Genomic DNA, 15329 nt, shown 5'->3' with positions numbered 1-15329 from the left:
GGTCAGTGTTAGAATATGGACTGTTTTATATTTTATATTGAAACGTTACCTAGAATTAAAATGAGTGAAGTGTCTTTAAAATATACACAATGCATGCATAATTGAGGTTCCCACATTAATTTCTTCAGCTCTGCCTTTAGGGCACAGCCAGTGCTAAATGAATATAGATGGATATAGAGGAGAGGAGGAAAAAGAGTGACCTTTTCTTAATGCCAGTTGAATGGCTTGTTGTGACAGCCTGTCCTGCATAGTATCGCTTAATTTTTTATTACATTTTGACATAAAGTGTTAGTCTCCCAAGCCTTATTGTTTCTGCATAAATATGTATGCTTTCTTTGCCTGGCCTAAAATCTGAGCAAAAGTAACTGGCCTACATAATTTTATTACCCTTAAGAATAGATAAACCTTTAAAATATATTTCATTTTATTACATTCTTGAAGTGGGAGATAATAGTGCAACGTGTGAACTGTCAAAAAGTACCATTGTAGGCTATCAGATGTATCATATTTCTTTAATTGTAAGACTCTATTGATTGTAAGACACACCCACGTTTCAGTACCACCACCAGCAACAAAAATACTTGGCTTGTGCTTTTTGGCTGAACCTCGATCTGTTTCTGCTGTCGGATACCAGTAGACCCCCATATCTGTTTTCATGCACCTCCCAAAAACGGGTGCACAGTTGGATGGCCGTTTTCGGACCGCAGCTGAAAAATACAGCTAGATCTCATTGGTGGCAATGGGGGGCCTTCCCAGGCTCCCCTTCCCGTCATTGCTAGGGTTAGGGTAGGTAGGTAACTGTAGGTAGTAGTTTTCTAAGAAGGCTTTTCTTTGTGTTTGCTGGGATCATTATTATTAATAATAATAATTATCCATGAAAGATTTTTGCCACTCCTTTCAGAGGGAGGGATAGTTTATTATTTATTTATTTATTTATTTCTGATATTTCTACCCCGCCCTTCTCCCCGAGGGGACTCAGGGCGGCTTACACAACTGGCAGAATCACTACCAGTATATCATAATACAATAAAATTATAAAACAGTTAAAATAGTTAAATAACATATTAAAATACAATATATAAAAGATTTAACACAGTGCAACTCTGAATATATATGCCAGTCATCCATCAGACCTTGTGCAAGAGCCTTAATCCAATCCATGTCAATTATTATTATTATTATTTTTGTAAGAGTTAATGTCAGGTTACACTAACCCATGAATAAGTCAAACCATAAGTTTTGGATCAATTTTTGACCAAACATTTCTAGACTTAAATATTAGAATATACAGTATACTCTTGGCTGATGGTTCCTGAAGGCGTACTGCCTTGGTTTTCTAAATTTCAGCTATTACAGTAGAGTCTCACTTATCCAACACTCGCTTATCCAACGTTCTGGATTATCCAACGCATTTTTGTAGTCAATGTTTTCAATATATCGTGATATTTTGGTGCTAAATTCATAAATACAGTAATTACTACATAGCATAACTGCCTATTGAACTACTTTTTCTGCCAAATTTGTTGTCTAACATGATGTTTTAGTGCTTCATTTGTAAAATCATAACCTAATTTGATGTTTAATAGGCTTTTCCTTAATGCCTCCTTATTATCCAACATATTCGCTTATCCAACATTCTGCCGGCCCGTTTATGTTGGATAAGTGAGACTCTACTGTAATATAACTGTCACTTTTAATATTTTTATTTATGCCTTAATCTTTGTTAGTATACTACAGGAAGCTACTGGAATGAGGAAAAAAGGCTTTTGATAAAGTTACTTGGGAGAAACCACTCTGCTTTGCTTTGGTTTCTAACCACCTGCTCTTAGTTCTTTCTTCCAAAGTAGCAGTGTTGCTTCCTGTAAAGCACAAGTACTCATTCACAGCTGTTGAGCGCTCTTCTTACCTCTCTTCCACACAATGTACTCCGCGTACGAAAGATCCCTTTAAAATAGGGAATTGGAACAAGTACGGGAATGGGCACTTGAACTTTATTTCACACTTTGTTTTGTCAAGATGATACTGCGTGGGAGCACTGAAGAGGTTGACTGAATTGGTACCCGAGCTTTTCTAGTTGGCAAAACATCTGGGATGTCTTGTTTGGAGAGGCAGACCAAGAGAAGAGTCTGACTGAAGCAGCCATGAATTTGTTTAGAGAGGAGACGGTCATGATTGTGGTGGTTGTCATTTTGCTTGTGCTAGTTCGAGGGCTGATAAAGCAACAGTCTTTGGCATCCCTCCATAGGGTTGTACCTCAATAATAATAAAAATTTCCAAATGAGAACATCAAACATTAACTCTGCATTGGCAACAGTCTACACATTGTAGAAATAATTTATGGAATTCGCTTCTGCAATGCAAGTCACTTGCTTAGATAACTTGAGGCCAGGTTCATTGGTAAATGTAACTTATGATGAAGGTGCGTAGCTGCTGTGTTCAGAAGCAGAACAGCACTAAATGCCAGTTGCTGATGATGGTAGGCAGCCAGCAGGGAGGGAACAGTAGGGGAGACCTGTTAATTTTATATGCTGCTTGTGGGTAACTAGTTGGCAACAATGGGAAGCCTTTGGTTTGATCAAAGAAATCAGTTAGGATATTGATCAGATGTTCTACTTCTGTTGATGCCACACATGGAGAAAGGCAAGTGCCGTCATTAACATGTGTTCTCAACACACTTTCCTCGTCCAGTTTACATTTTGAAATGTTAGATGTTATTTTTTAAATGAGGAGGAATGTAACTATCAATCTTTTCATATCGCTGTTGCTAAACTTCCCCCGTCATACATCTGCTGTGCCTTGAAAATATGTTTTATGAGAACTAACACTGAATTTCTCATTTGCAAGTCATCCTTGTAAATGAGAGAAGCTGAATCATTCGTGCCTGTTGAATCCAGCCCCCTCCCCTCCAATCCGCTGTCTTTCTTCACACCTTTCATTTAGGAAGGCTCACATCTTTTCGATGAGTTAAGAGGGTGGAGAGCGTAGATCAAGGCGTCTTGAGAGGAATCTCAAAGCAAGATGACTTGTAGTGCCACACTCCACTGCAGTGTTTATTGAATGAGCTCAGTAGAGCATCCTTCTTGTGCCATCGAGTCTCTGGTGATAATTACCATTTCATTATTGCCAAATGATGTCTTTTCTTTGTAATGTTTTACCAAGCAGCAAAGCTTTGACATAGAAAATGGAAGTTGAGATGCTCTCAGCAGCTTTCTCTATCACTGAACAAGAAAGCTGATGTCAAAGTAATAGAAAGATCATCTTTTTCAACTCCTCACCAAGCTGTCCTGTAGTACAGGATGTATATGCCAGGTTTCAGACTTGAATATTGTTGTTCTGGCAGATGTGTGGCCCAGGGCTATGTATTATACATATATCTTACTAGAATCAGAAGGATCACCACTGGGTGACTGTAGGAATTAGCTTGAAAGGTATTTTGTAGGTAGTGTCAACAAAATGGGTATGACCTTCAACATGCCTGTATTAAATTACTTTTAACATGTTTACAATCCTGTCTAGAGCAAGATATCAATATCCACATACAACTATGTGACTGTTGTACAGCTAGGTTGATTGAGATCGCTGGGTCAATGTTGTTTTCTGTCTGTAGTACATTGCTCTTCTGTGTAGGATTTACATCTTTGATTGCTTGGCATCTCCAGGCTACTTTTATGGAAGACCTTCTTGGCCATATCTTTAGCTCAGAATGGTAGCTTCTGAATTAGGAACATTTTTTTATCATTATGCATTTTTAATAAAAGTCTGTAGGGTATTTTTTGTTTGTTTGAAACCATCATTTATACCAAGAGAATGGAAAGAGTGGAAAGGGGAACGTAATGGCACAAAGTAAATTCAAGATGGACAGTGAAGACCGTTATTTTTCTTTCTGAACAGTTTACATGCTTTGCATGTAAAGTACTAGCTGTGCCCGTCCACGCGTTGCTGTGGCGAAGTATGGTGGTATGGGAAATAAAGTATTGAGGAATTGGTGGTAGTTAAGGTCAAGGGTAAAGGTTTTCCCCAGACATTAAGTCCAGTCGTGTCTTACTCTGGAGGTTGGTGCTCATCTCCATTTCTAAGCCGAAGAGCCGGCGTTGTCCGTAGACTCCTCCAAGGTCATGTGGGATGACTGCATGGAGTGGCGTTACCTTCCCGCCGGAGCAGTACCTATTGATGCACTCACATTTGCATGTTTTTGAACTTCTGGGTTGGCAGAAGCTGGGGCTAATAGTGGGGGCTCTCTCCGCTCCCCCAATTCAAACCTGTGGCCTTTCGGTTCAGAAGTTCAGCAGCTCAGCGCTTTAACACGCTGCGCCATCAGGGGATATTATTTCCTAAAGGTTGTGAATATACAATATTTCTGATTGGTTTTTTTTTTGTTTGTTGGAGGCAAGTATGAATGCTGCAATTAGGAAAAATGATTAGGATGTAATGGCCTTGCAGCTTTAAAGCCTGGCTGTTTCCTCCCTGAGTGAATTTTTTGTTGGGAGGTGTTAGCTGGCCCTGATTGTTTCCTGTCTGGAATTCCCTTGTTTTCAGAGTGGTGTTATTTGCGATGTTTTATGTGCTTCTACTGTCTGTGGCCCTGAGAAAACAGGATTTGCCAGACTTTGATGATGGGAATACTTTGTTGGGAGGTGTTAGCTGGCCCTGATTGTTTCCTGTGTGGAATTCCCCTGTTTATTTACTGTCCTGGTTTTAGAGATTATATTGTTCTGCATTATTCTATCCCAGTAATTATTTCATATTAAAGAAGAATCTCACTTATCCAACATTCGCTTATACAATGTTCTGGATTATCCAACGCAGTCTGCCTTTTCATAATCAATGTTTTTGTAGTCAGTGTTTTAAATTCATTGTGATATTTTAGTGGTAAATTTGTAAATACAGTACAGTAGAGTCTCACTTATCCAACATAAACGGGCCGGCAGAACGTTGGATAAGCGAATATGTTGGATAAGTGAGACTCTACTGTAAATACTACATAGCATTACTGCGCATGGAACTACTTTTTCTGTCAAATTTGTTGTATAATATGATGTTTTGGTGCTTAATTTGTATAACGATTACCTAATTTGATGTTTAATTGGCTTTTCCTGAATCCCTTCTTATTATCCAACATATTCACTTATCCTGCCGACCTGTTTATGTTGGATAAGTGAGACTCTACTGTATATTGATAATCTTAAATTATCTGCTTAGAACTGGATTATATGAGGCCTCTTCTTCACAGCTGTATAAAATGCACACTGAAGTGGATTATATGGCAGTGTGGAGTCAAGATAATCCAGTGCAAAGCAGATAATATAAGATTATAAATGGGTTATATAGCTGTGTGGAAGGGCCTTGAGTCTACACTGCCATATAATCCAGTGCAAATTAGATAATCTGTGGAAGAAGTCTAAGTGAGGCCTAAATCTGCCTGTCCCCTAACTGAAACCTGGCTGTCCCTTGGTTGCTAGGCAACCAAGTGGGCAGAGATTAGCCCTCTAAACTGGCAGCAATTGGATAAAAAAAATTATTCCTCTCCCTCTAATTAGGACTTTATTTTTCTTTTCTTTTTGTTATATCAACCTTGAGGCGTGGATGATGGGTTGTGTTGTCAAATTTTGAGGTTGGGGGGCCTGTACTTGTTGTTGTGTGAATTGCCGTGATGCCATCACTCTTTTATATATATAGATTTCTTCTCTGCCATCAGAGAAGACTGTTGCATCCATTTCTTCAATCTAGATAGATTTGAGCTGTTATTTCCCCTTGCTTACAAGTCCCCTTGCTTACAAGGAGCCCCGGTGGCGAAGTGTGTTAAAGCACTGAGCTGCTGAACTTCCAGACTGAAAGGTCCCAGGTTCAAACCCCGTGAGTGGCGTGAGCGGCTGCTGTTAGCTCCAGCTCCTGCCAACTTAGCAGTTCGAAAACATGCCGATGTGAGTAGATCAATAGGTACCGCTTCAGCGGGAAGGTAACAGTGCTCCATACAGTCATGCTGGCTACATGACCTTGGAGGTGTCTATGGACAATGCCGGCTCTTCGGCTTAGAAATGGAGATGAGCACCAACCCCCAGAGTCAGACATGACTGGACTTAATGTCAGGGGAAAACCTTTACCTTTACCTTACAAGTCTATGACTGCTCTTGTCCTGCTGGGCCTGACTGCTCATTCCATGAAACGTGTGACCATGTCAGCTGCCTTTATTGCTTCAGCACCATTAGTGAATATTTGCCAAGACACTTGTGTGGTTGTTTGCATCATCTTTTTACAAATTGTATGTATATTCTTCGGCAGAGACATCCCTGTGGGAGGATGGCTTTGCAGAACATAGTGAAAGTGTGGCAACAAGGGACACATTACTTTCTACTGGGAAGACTGATATGCTCTATGCCAGATGAGGATGTCCTCTTCTTCTCTGGGAAAATTGAATATTATTGCCCTCAAGGCAGGTTCTCTTTCTGAGAATAACCTACTCACCTGCTGAGTTGAGATAGCTTTAGGGTGATTTGTGTGGCACTCCATGGCTTATATTACTATCTTTAAGTTGTATTTTATTATCCGTACCTATAATTCTGCAGAGGTGTCCACCCATGCCGAGCTGAAAATTGTTCTGTCTGTCTGTCCTACCTAATGGTCAGTGAGACAAGATATCCTCTGTCCACTGGAGAAAAAGGAATGTAGATATAACTACTGGCATTCCATCCTTCATATACAAAAAAAAACTATATTCAGTTCTCACAAAGTGTCTACAAATTGTTTTCATAAGAAAAGGCTCTGGGGTTTAATTTATTTTAAAGAAAAGGCATTTCTTTTCAATTTAATTTATTGTTCTGAAAGAGTTGTTTTCAGAGTTGCGTGTCTTTTCCCCCTTCTCTTAGAATGAGGAAGTAAGGTTCATTGAAAGTGAACTGGAGCATCAGAAACAGAAATATTTTGAACTGCAAGCTTTCACTCGGAGTTTGATACTTGCTATTAAAACGGATGATAAAGAACAGCAGCAGGTAAGGAAGTGCAACGAGTGAGCCCTGGACAGCTTTTGTTATTTGCCCTGCCGTCTCTTTTTGCCACTTTTCAGGGCACATGGATGTTTTATTATTCACGTGAAGATTTTGTATTTACTGCCTTTTTCATATTGGTGGTAATATATATGAAAATTGTATGTAATGAAACTATTTATATAAGCTGAAGAACTAACAAATCGTACAAAGAATAAATAAAATCAGTAGTGCTTTTCTAGCTTTGCAAACTGTTATTAAGGCACCAATTCCTGTTAAAGCTGCAGCACTGCAAAGTGATTATTGTTAATTCCTTTTCCTCCATCAGGGAATACAATAGTGTTTGTTCCCCCAACATAAACCTACATAGTACTAGCGATAAGATCTCAGCCATAATACGTACATAGTCCTTTCTGTTTCGACAGGAATTTCAGTACATTCAAGATTGGAGTAACTTGTATTTATGTTTTATATCTAACTCAGGCACTCCTAGCAGATTTACCTCCCGAGTTAGAAGACATGGACTTCAATCATGCATCTCCAGGACCTGATGATACCTCATTTAGCTTGTCTTCTTCATCAGAGAAAAATGCCTTGGACAGTTTCTGACCTTTTGACACAAACACACACAAAAAAACACTCACAAGACAACATAGTTTGCTTTAACATGTATGCTTTGAATGAATTTGTTAGCCAATACCCTTAAAAATATGTAAGGGAAAGGTTGAGATGGGAAGAGAGACTTCTATAGTGGTGTGATTGATGGTAGCTACAAATTCTGGATTTTATTTTTTGACAAATGTGAAATTTACTTGACAAACATAAGTTAGGCTTCTAGCAGCAATGCCTTGTTAATGGTACCTTTCTGCTAACAAGTGTTTGGTAAGAAATTCCTGACCTAAGCAGGATTCTGAAAATAGAAGAAAAGTAGCAAATCGTGATAATAATTCTACTGTATCTTCCTATTCTAGCCCACCAGTCTTGTTCATTGTGATACATTGCCTTTTATTCTTTCCCCATTTCTCAGGTAGGTGGACTGAACATTGGGAATTATGGGCTTCAGGAGATAGTTAAGTAAAATTTGAATCTTCATGAAAAATATGATCATTCAATCCAGGGATCAGGCTAAAGATGTGTTTCTCTTCGACTGTATGTAACAACAAATCCTTGCGTCTTTGCTCTTATTCACTCTTGAAGAATCCTTGGAAACATAAAGCTATCTATTCTAACAACTTTCAATGAAATAATCTGTGTACAATGGGGTGTGAATTCTGCATGCAAATAATATCAGCCCCTAAGAGAAATGCTTGTTTGTTCAGAAAAAGCAGCAATCTCCAGTACTTCAGGGATTTCATCCGTTGTCTTCCCTCCGTACATCATGGGAATGCATGGCAATACCTTTGGAAGAAAGGCCACAAATATAGGAGTACTTAGTTCTAAAAGTTTAATGGGCTCATGTGGCTTATTCAGAAGCCATGACTCCATGACCAAGTCTCAGCTGAAGGCTGCTCAGGAATAGGTCTGAAATGTTTTCCTTGTCTAAAATATTCAGTCAGAAAAAGGAAGGAAGAGCTAGCTGTCTACCCCAAGAGAAAAAGGGGTATCCTTGATGAAGGACGTCCACTGGGAAAATACTTCCAGCATTATAAATTGGAACTGCTTAATTCAAATAGGGAATAGGATAAATGAGATTTGGTGTATGGGGTTGCCAACATAAACATAATTGTGCAGTTCAGATTCACTTTCGTCAACCTCGTGCACAATCAGAAGCCAAGGCAGAATTGAGCTTAGTGGCAGATGCGCTGGTCTGTTGTGTGGATCAAAATCTCACTGTGTATCAGATGAGCTTTGGATTGAACAGAGCACCAGTTGCCTGTTTCTCTCTCTTTTTAAACCAGTGTTGAGGACTGACTGTATGGTCTTCAGGATTTTGACCTACGATTATGTCCTAGATCCTTAATTCGATTAGGAAAATGTCACATAGATATTTGTATGGTTTGCTCTCCCATGAAAGTATAATACAAGTAAGCACTGTAGCTGAAACCTTGTAGCACACAAAGGGGCACTGTTTTTAATCTTCCTTTAGAATCATATTTTTTCTTTAAAAACAGCTGTGAAAAACTGTCCTCCTGCTCCTAACACACTTGCTGTGTTCTTCAAAGCCCTGTTGTACCTTTTTTGCTTTGTTCGTTGTTGCTTCTCCATATACTACTTCTCTCTTCCCAAGACAGCTTTCCCAGCTGCCTTGATTCCATTTGAAAGTAAAAGGAGATACAATTAGGATTCTGTCCTCTGCAGTTATATACAGGACACATGGCCAATGCCATGTGTCTCAAAGTCTTTTCAGATAGCAATTTAACTTGCGTGGATTGTGTGTCATGGGATGGGCTAAGTATTTTAGGGATCTGATCTCTGGACAAGACACAGTAGATCAGTAAGGATTCCTGGTTTCCAACTATTGAACGTGTGTTGTTGCATGCCTTGAAGTCATTTCTGACCTTTGGCAAGCCTACAGTGAATGGGGTTTTCTTGCAGAATTTATTCAGAGGGTTTGCCCTTGCTTTCTTCTAAGGCTAAGAGAGTGTGGCTTGGCCAACATCATCCAGTGGGTTTTATGGATGGACGGAGACTCAAACCCTGGCCTCCCAGTGTCCTAGTCCAACCCTCAAACCACTGCACACAACACATTTGAGCTCTTGATTAAACAAAGCTTGGAGTTCAAGTGGTGTGTGAAATCATTGTGTGTTAGTTCAGTTTTGATATATAGGCTGAAAATATGTTCTTTAATTCTAAATGTATGTTTTTCCTACCTGATTTGTGTATCTCAGAATTCTAATGAGAAACAAAGCCTAGCGTCGGCCCAGCTATACCATAGGATAATGTAGATTTGGCCTGCAAAAAATAACTCTGTGGCGAGAACCTCTTAATCTGTGTATTATTTCAGTTTGATTTGTATAATGCAACACTGAGTTTACTTGTCCAAATGAATTAATAGGGCCATAATCTGTAGGATGCGTCCAGGATGCTCACAATTTCCTTTTCACTGCAAGCCTTAGCTTTGCTATCCCACTTTTCGGAAGATAATTGGAATCTTGGTAGAACTGTAAGAATTCCCTATCATTTCAACTAGATGTTCAGTATTCTATTTTTAACTATCGACCATGTAGTTGCCCAGATTTCCAGATGGTAAAGTGCTGGTTTTCTTTACTGTTCACATCTAGGCCTAGGCGAGGAAAAATGAAGGGTTCAGTGCTACTTCAGCACTTCTCTTATGATCTTTTTTAAAGTGGAAAATGTCAGATTGAATTTGATTATTTTACTGATACATGGCTTATTCATTCTTTTAACAACAGCAAGATCTACACTCTGATAGGCAGTGAGACCTTGGCCTCTGCAGATCCAAAATCTAAGATTCTTTTGAGTCCCATTTATGTAACGCTGTGCATCACTCAATGACATGCTGCTGGTATGACCTATTAAATGGAAGTATTTTCACATTGAGAAGTATTGTTTTAAAGCTAGGAGAGGTCTGCGTCTCAACAGCGGTAGCTCATCTGTGCCTAGAAAGCTCTGTTTTTAAGTCTTCAAGTGATGAAGATACATGAACTTCAATTAATAATTCCCTTCAAAATTCCTTTTGCTGCCTGTCTGCATTCACTGTGCTGTATATTGAATGAGGTTTGCAATAAAAGAGCAGATCATAGGAATGTCTCAACTGGCTCCACTAGAGCACTAATCGCCAGTCTTGCATAGCTAGGGCTGTTTCCACAATGTGAAACCACATTTACAGTTAGTTTTGCTGCTTCATATTCAGAATTTAGGGCTCCTGTGTCTTTGGATAGTTCTGTTTTGATGGTGAATTGGGTGAGAAAAGTCCTTTGTGTCCAACTTCTTTTTTTCTATGCAACTCTTGGCAGTTTTGGAAACGTTGTCTCCTCATCACTTTTTCTTATCATGTCTTGCTCTTGAAAAGAGAGAGAATGTGGCAAGGCCATTGCCAGGTCTGCTTTTCTAGTCACTCTTGGATTCTTTTCTAGCCTTTGTAGGCTAAGGCATGCTTTCACACTCCCTGAGAAACCCTTTGCATGAACCTAAATATCTGATACAGTCACCAAAACATTCTAATCTAGATCTGGGGAGGGCAAAGTGTGAATGGGAATCCCAAGTGCAACCCTTTCTAAAGCCACATTGACCAAAATGACATTTACAATGATGTTCATCACTTCAGGTGCACCAGAAAACATCTGTGAACCTGCTAGAAGACATAGAATGGGGAAATGACTGCTCCCTGTGCAGTTGCCCACCTCTTGCTTAAATAGTATTTCCGGAGGGATGGATGTGTACTTTGAAAAGCAGGGGCAAAAGACAGTGCATGAGTATTGGAACCATTGTTTGCTATGGGCACTACAGTATATTCCAAAAGGAGATTTCACAACCCACATGTCCATGTTGACCTCAAATGAGCTATCAGTTGAAATGCTGTTTGCTATGAAAGACTCTGGTGCTGAAGTGAGAATAGCTTGAGCAAATCAACCAATTTGCTTAATAGGTCTAGGTTTAATCTGGAATATGAAACATTTTACTGTATTATTTAACTAACGCTGCACTTCCACCCCCACCCCCCACAACACTTCTATATGCTACCTCTGAAACTTGACATTACCTTAGATTACACTCCAGATTTTAATGTGACTTTTGTGTTTATGACCTCTTTTGGCAATAAATTGCTTCCTACACTTTCAGTGTTTTGGGGGATGGGGAGAGAGAGATTGCTAGATAAATACTGTGTGTTAACTGAATATTGGATATGTATTTTTTTTGTTTGGACTTTTGTTTATTGTTTTTGGTGGCTGATACTATAAGCAGATACTATAAGAAAAGGGAGGTTCCACTTGAGTCCCAGTTGAGAATTGTTAGTTACCAGTTACATTAGACTTCTCTAGTTGGAACTAAAATTGCATCCAGACCAGTATGTGTTTGTTTTAGGACACCCGAGTTTTTACCTTATTGTCAAGGCACAACTTGCCGGGGGCATTTTTTTGCAAGAAATCCTATTGAAATCAAGTTGTCATTCCCCATAGGTTGGTTGGCGCCTTAATGCTTAGGATAATAAGCATTATAAAATCAAAGTGGATATGTGAATAAATAAGCTGCTGGTGGTGTAGATTTTCTCCTGCACTCCATTTCCTTCTTGAGTAGTTGTTGTGGTGCTTATTGCTAGTGGTTAGTTAATCCCAGTGTTAAAGGTCCCTAACCATTAGGCCAGTTCCAGAATTGTTTGGGCCCATGGGAAAGACAGTGTTAGTGGACCCTGGGCTTACTTTCACAATGGCCCAACTCTCTGGCTATGCTTGCAAGATGTGGTTCTCATCTTGAGATGGTTAGAAAATAAACTTAGAAGTAATTCCTCCCTCCTTGCTGTACAGGAAAGGATGTTTCCAGCAAGGGGTGGAAACAGGGCATTATGTGAGCCTCATGCAACTCTTGGTGGAGGCATCAAATAGACAACCCTTGGGGTCCCACCCAAACACCTTGACCCCTTCCTACCCCATTTTAAGACAGATTATCCCCCTGAAAAAAACACATTATAAAAAAACCTTTGCAGAACTATTACTGTTTCAGGAAGCATCCCATCCCAAAATATCAAGCTCAAGAAGCAAACAGAAGTGACATGTCCTAACAATGTGTCATCGAAGGCTTTCATGACCTGAATCACTGGGTTGCTGTGAGTTTTCCAGGCTGTATGGCCATGTTCCAGAAGCATGTCAGGAGAGACACACAGAAAACTCACAGTAACCCATGTCTTAACAATTGCCCAAAATGAAAAACAGGAATGTCCCCTCCAGCTTCTAGAGTTGTTGTCCTTTTCCTTCTTATTAAATACTCTTTTTGAGATGTCTCACAGTAGACTCCACTTACTTCTCAAGTCAAGACTGTCCCAGCCCCAAAACCGGTCATACCTAACCAATATCCTTGTAAACTTTTATTTCTAAAAGCACAGAATGGTCATGATATGTTTTTAAAAGTTCAAAATATGTATTCACTACAACTTTTTCACCCAGCTATGTTGGGTGATTTGCTGTCAGTCTTAGTTTACATGCTAATGGGAGTGACTAATGGGAAGATTGGTTTTCCAAACTGAAATGTGGGGGGCGGGGGGAGTTGCCATTTTAAATCCAACCTTTCCCCAAGATAAATTTCACAGACATGGAACAGATTCCTGAAATGATTTCTTTCCTGACCTAGAACATCCCTAGTTTAGAATCTCACTCTCCTAGATATTTAGGGAAAGTCAAGGGAGATTGAGCCTCGTTAATGTTGGTGAGATATGAGCACAGAGATCCTTAAGATTTGTTGTTTACAGTGGGACGTGAACATTGAAAAGGTTGCGTGGGTTGCATAAGAAATGTAGCGCGCCAATGTAAAATGCATCAGGATTGGCTTTCAAAGAGAACAGCTTAGCCGTGTTTGCATTAGACATCTCATTCAAAAAGTGCAAGTTGATAATGCAATAACATGGGGGCACAAAGACTGTGTATCTCCTTGAAGAGGGAAGAAAAATGTGGATGTGTAAAGACCTCCCCATGATGCTGACATAGTTCCGGCAATCTGGTTTTGAAAAGGTGTTGAGTAAACAATTCTATGTAGTTAGGAAAGACTGCTCCTCTCTTGTTACCCCAAAACAAGGCTTTTGGATAGTTGGAGAAGGCTGGCAACTTTTCAGATAGTTCATGGCACTTGAAAATATTAATGTCTCACACGAAATCTAGTCATTTCATTTCTTTGCATTGTTGGAATCCTCTTCAAATGATTTAATGTGCACCGTTTTCAGTTGTTGTCCAGTGTATGGAAAGCCAGGGAACAAATATGTAAAATGTGTGCCCGTTCTTTTTCATTTGCAACTACCTACGTGCAAATCCTTTCATATCCCATATTGGCTGGAATATTTCCTTACAGGTTATATGCAAAACCAGCTAAGTATACCTTGTTCATTGCGAACGAAACTCTGCTGTTAAATGTGAAGCTGCTTTAAGGGGGTGAGTTGGCAGCTATATAGATGATCCCGATATGAAGTGATCTCTGTGACCTCATCATGTAAGCTAACCTTGTAAAGTCCTTTCATTGTAGTTAGGGTCAACTTCCGTTTTCGTTGAAAACTTCTGACAGTTTGAGTATTTTGTGTTTTTTTGTTTTCTTTTGATATGTTAGTATACTATTCAGATGTGCCAACAAAGTAATTATCTAACATAATGCCCTTTTGGCCAGTTTTGTAAATTTAGTGTGATTTGAAACTGAATTTCGCTGTGAAACTCAGTTATTTATATTGCAATTTTATGACATGTAAATGGTATGTGTAGCAAGAAGACTATGACAGATATCTAACATGAGTACCTCCACTGTAATCCAGGATTTGATGGTCTTGGTTTATTGGAAAGATGGATTCCATCCATTTGTATTGACCTTGTTTCTCTGTGTATATAAGGATATTTATAATCTTGTATTAACAAAATCCATCGCATACAGAAAAAAGGTGATTTCCTTCATTAGAAACCTGTTCAACTATTTTTATATAAACTATTGGTCTCTGCCTTAACTTTTTTTGTGAAGATTTGTGCCATAGACTTTTTAACTTATCACAGATAGATTACCAAATTTGATTTACTTCACCATTGAGACTTTTGAAAGAATATTAGACTTGTGTTACTGGATGGTTGCAAAGTCACTTATATTAATTAAGGAGTGTTCTTCAGATGTATCCATCCCATATAGATGCTTTTTTTCTTATGATTTATGTCCTAAAACTTCTTTGCATCCACACTGAAATGCACGCTCTTAAGAATTCCAGGAATTGTCACTCTTTTTTGTTTTGTTTCCTCAGTTTATCGGATATTGTTTGGCAATACCTTACATAATAAATTGAGTTGTTTGTTGCAAAACTGTATCTGTTAGGTCAAATTGGTTAGAGTAAAGGGCTAACTACCTTTGCTATCTTTGTCTATTCACTCAAGGATATTTTTCTACATCTACCAGATCAGAAAGACTGGAGAAATTCAATAAAGGCTAAGTGATTTGTTTTCCTACCTGACGTTTTCAGTTTCTGTATTCATAATTATTATTCTCCACACTACATCTTCTGGAATTGCTAAGGAATAGAAGTACTATGGTTCATAACTCTATTAGTGCACAGTCCACCCAGGGATAGGATTGCGTGTGGAAAGGTTGCCCTGACTATTTTTCCACTCCATATGACTACATTAATTCTTCACCATTTGAATAGTACATGCTGTTTTATTCTACACTTGCCTGATTCTACGGTATAGTAAGATTTATTACAGGTTGAGAATCTCT

General features: G+C 39.0%; 1 protein-coding gene across 3 annotated transcripts in view; it reads left to right on the top strand.

Moving 5' to 3' along the window:
• Positions 1 to 15061, top strand: part of hdx (highly divergent homeobox) — a 39984-nt gene extending 24923 nt beyond the window's left edge. For all 3 annotated transcript variants that reach the window (XM_008114637.3, XM_008114638.3, XM_008114640.3), the window contains 2 exons: positions 6864 to 6986; positions 7464 to 15061. In XM_008114637.3, coding sequence (XP_008112844.1) covers positions 6864 to 6986; positions 7464 to 7589 — 249 coding nt within the window. In that variant the 3' untranslated portion in view covers positions 7590 to 15061. The remainder of the gene's footprint in view (positions 1 to 6863; positions 6987 to 7463) is intronic.
• The last annotated feature ends 268 nt before the right edge of the window (positions 15062 to 15329 follow it).

Source organism: Anolis carolinensis, unplaced genomic scaffold, assembly GCF_035594765.1.
Source record: "Anolis carolinensis isolate JA03-04 unplaced genomic scaffold, rAnoCar3.1.pri scaffold_12, whole genome shotgun sequence".
Classification (NCBI taxonomy): Eukaryota; Metazoa; Chordata; class Lepidosauria; order Squamata; family Dactyloidae; genus Anolis; species Anolis carolinensis.
Note: the sequence above shows the minus strand (reverse complement) of the source record. Positions and strands in the feature narration are given on the sequence as shown.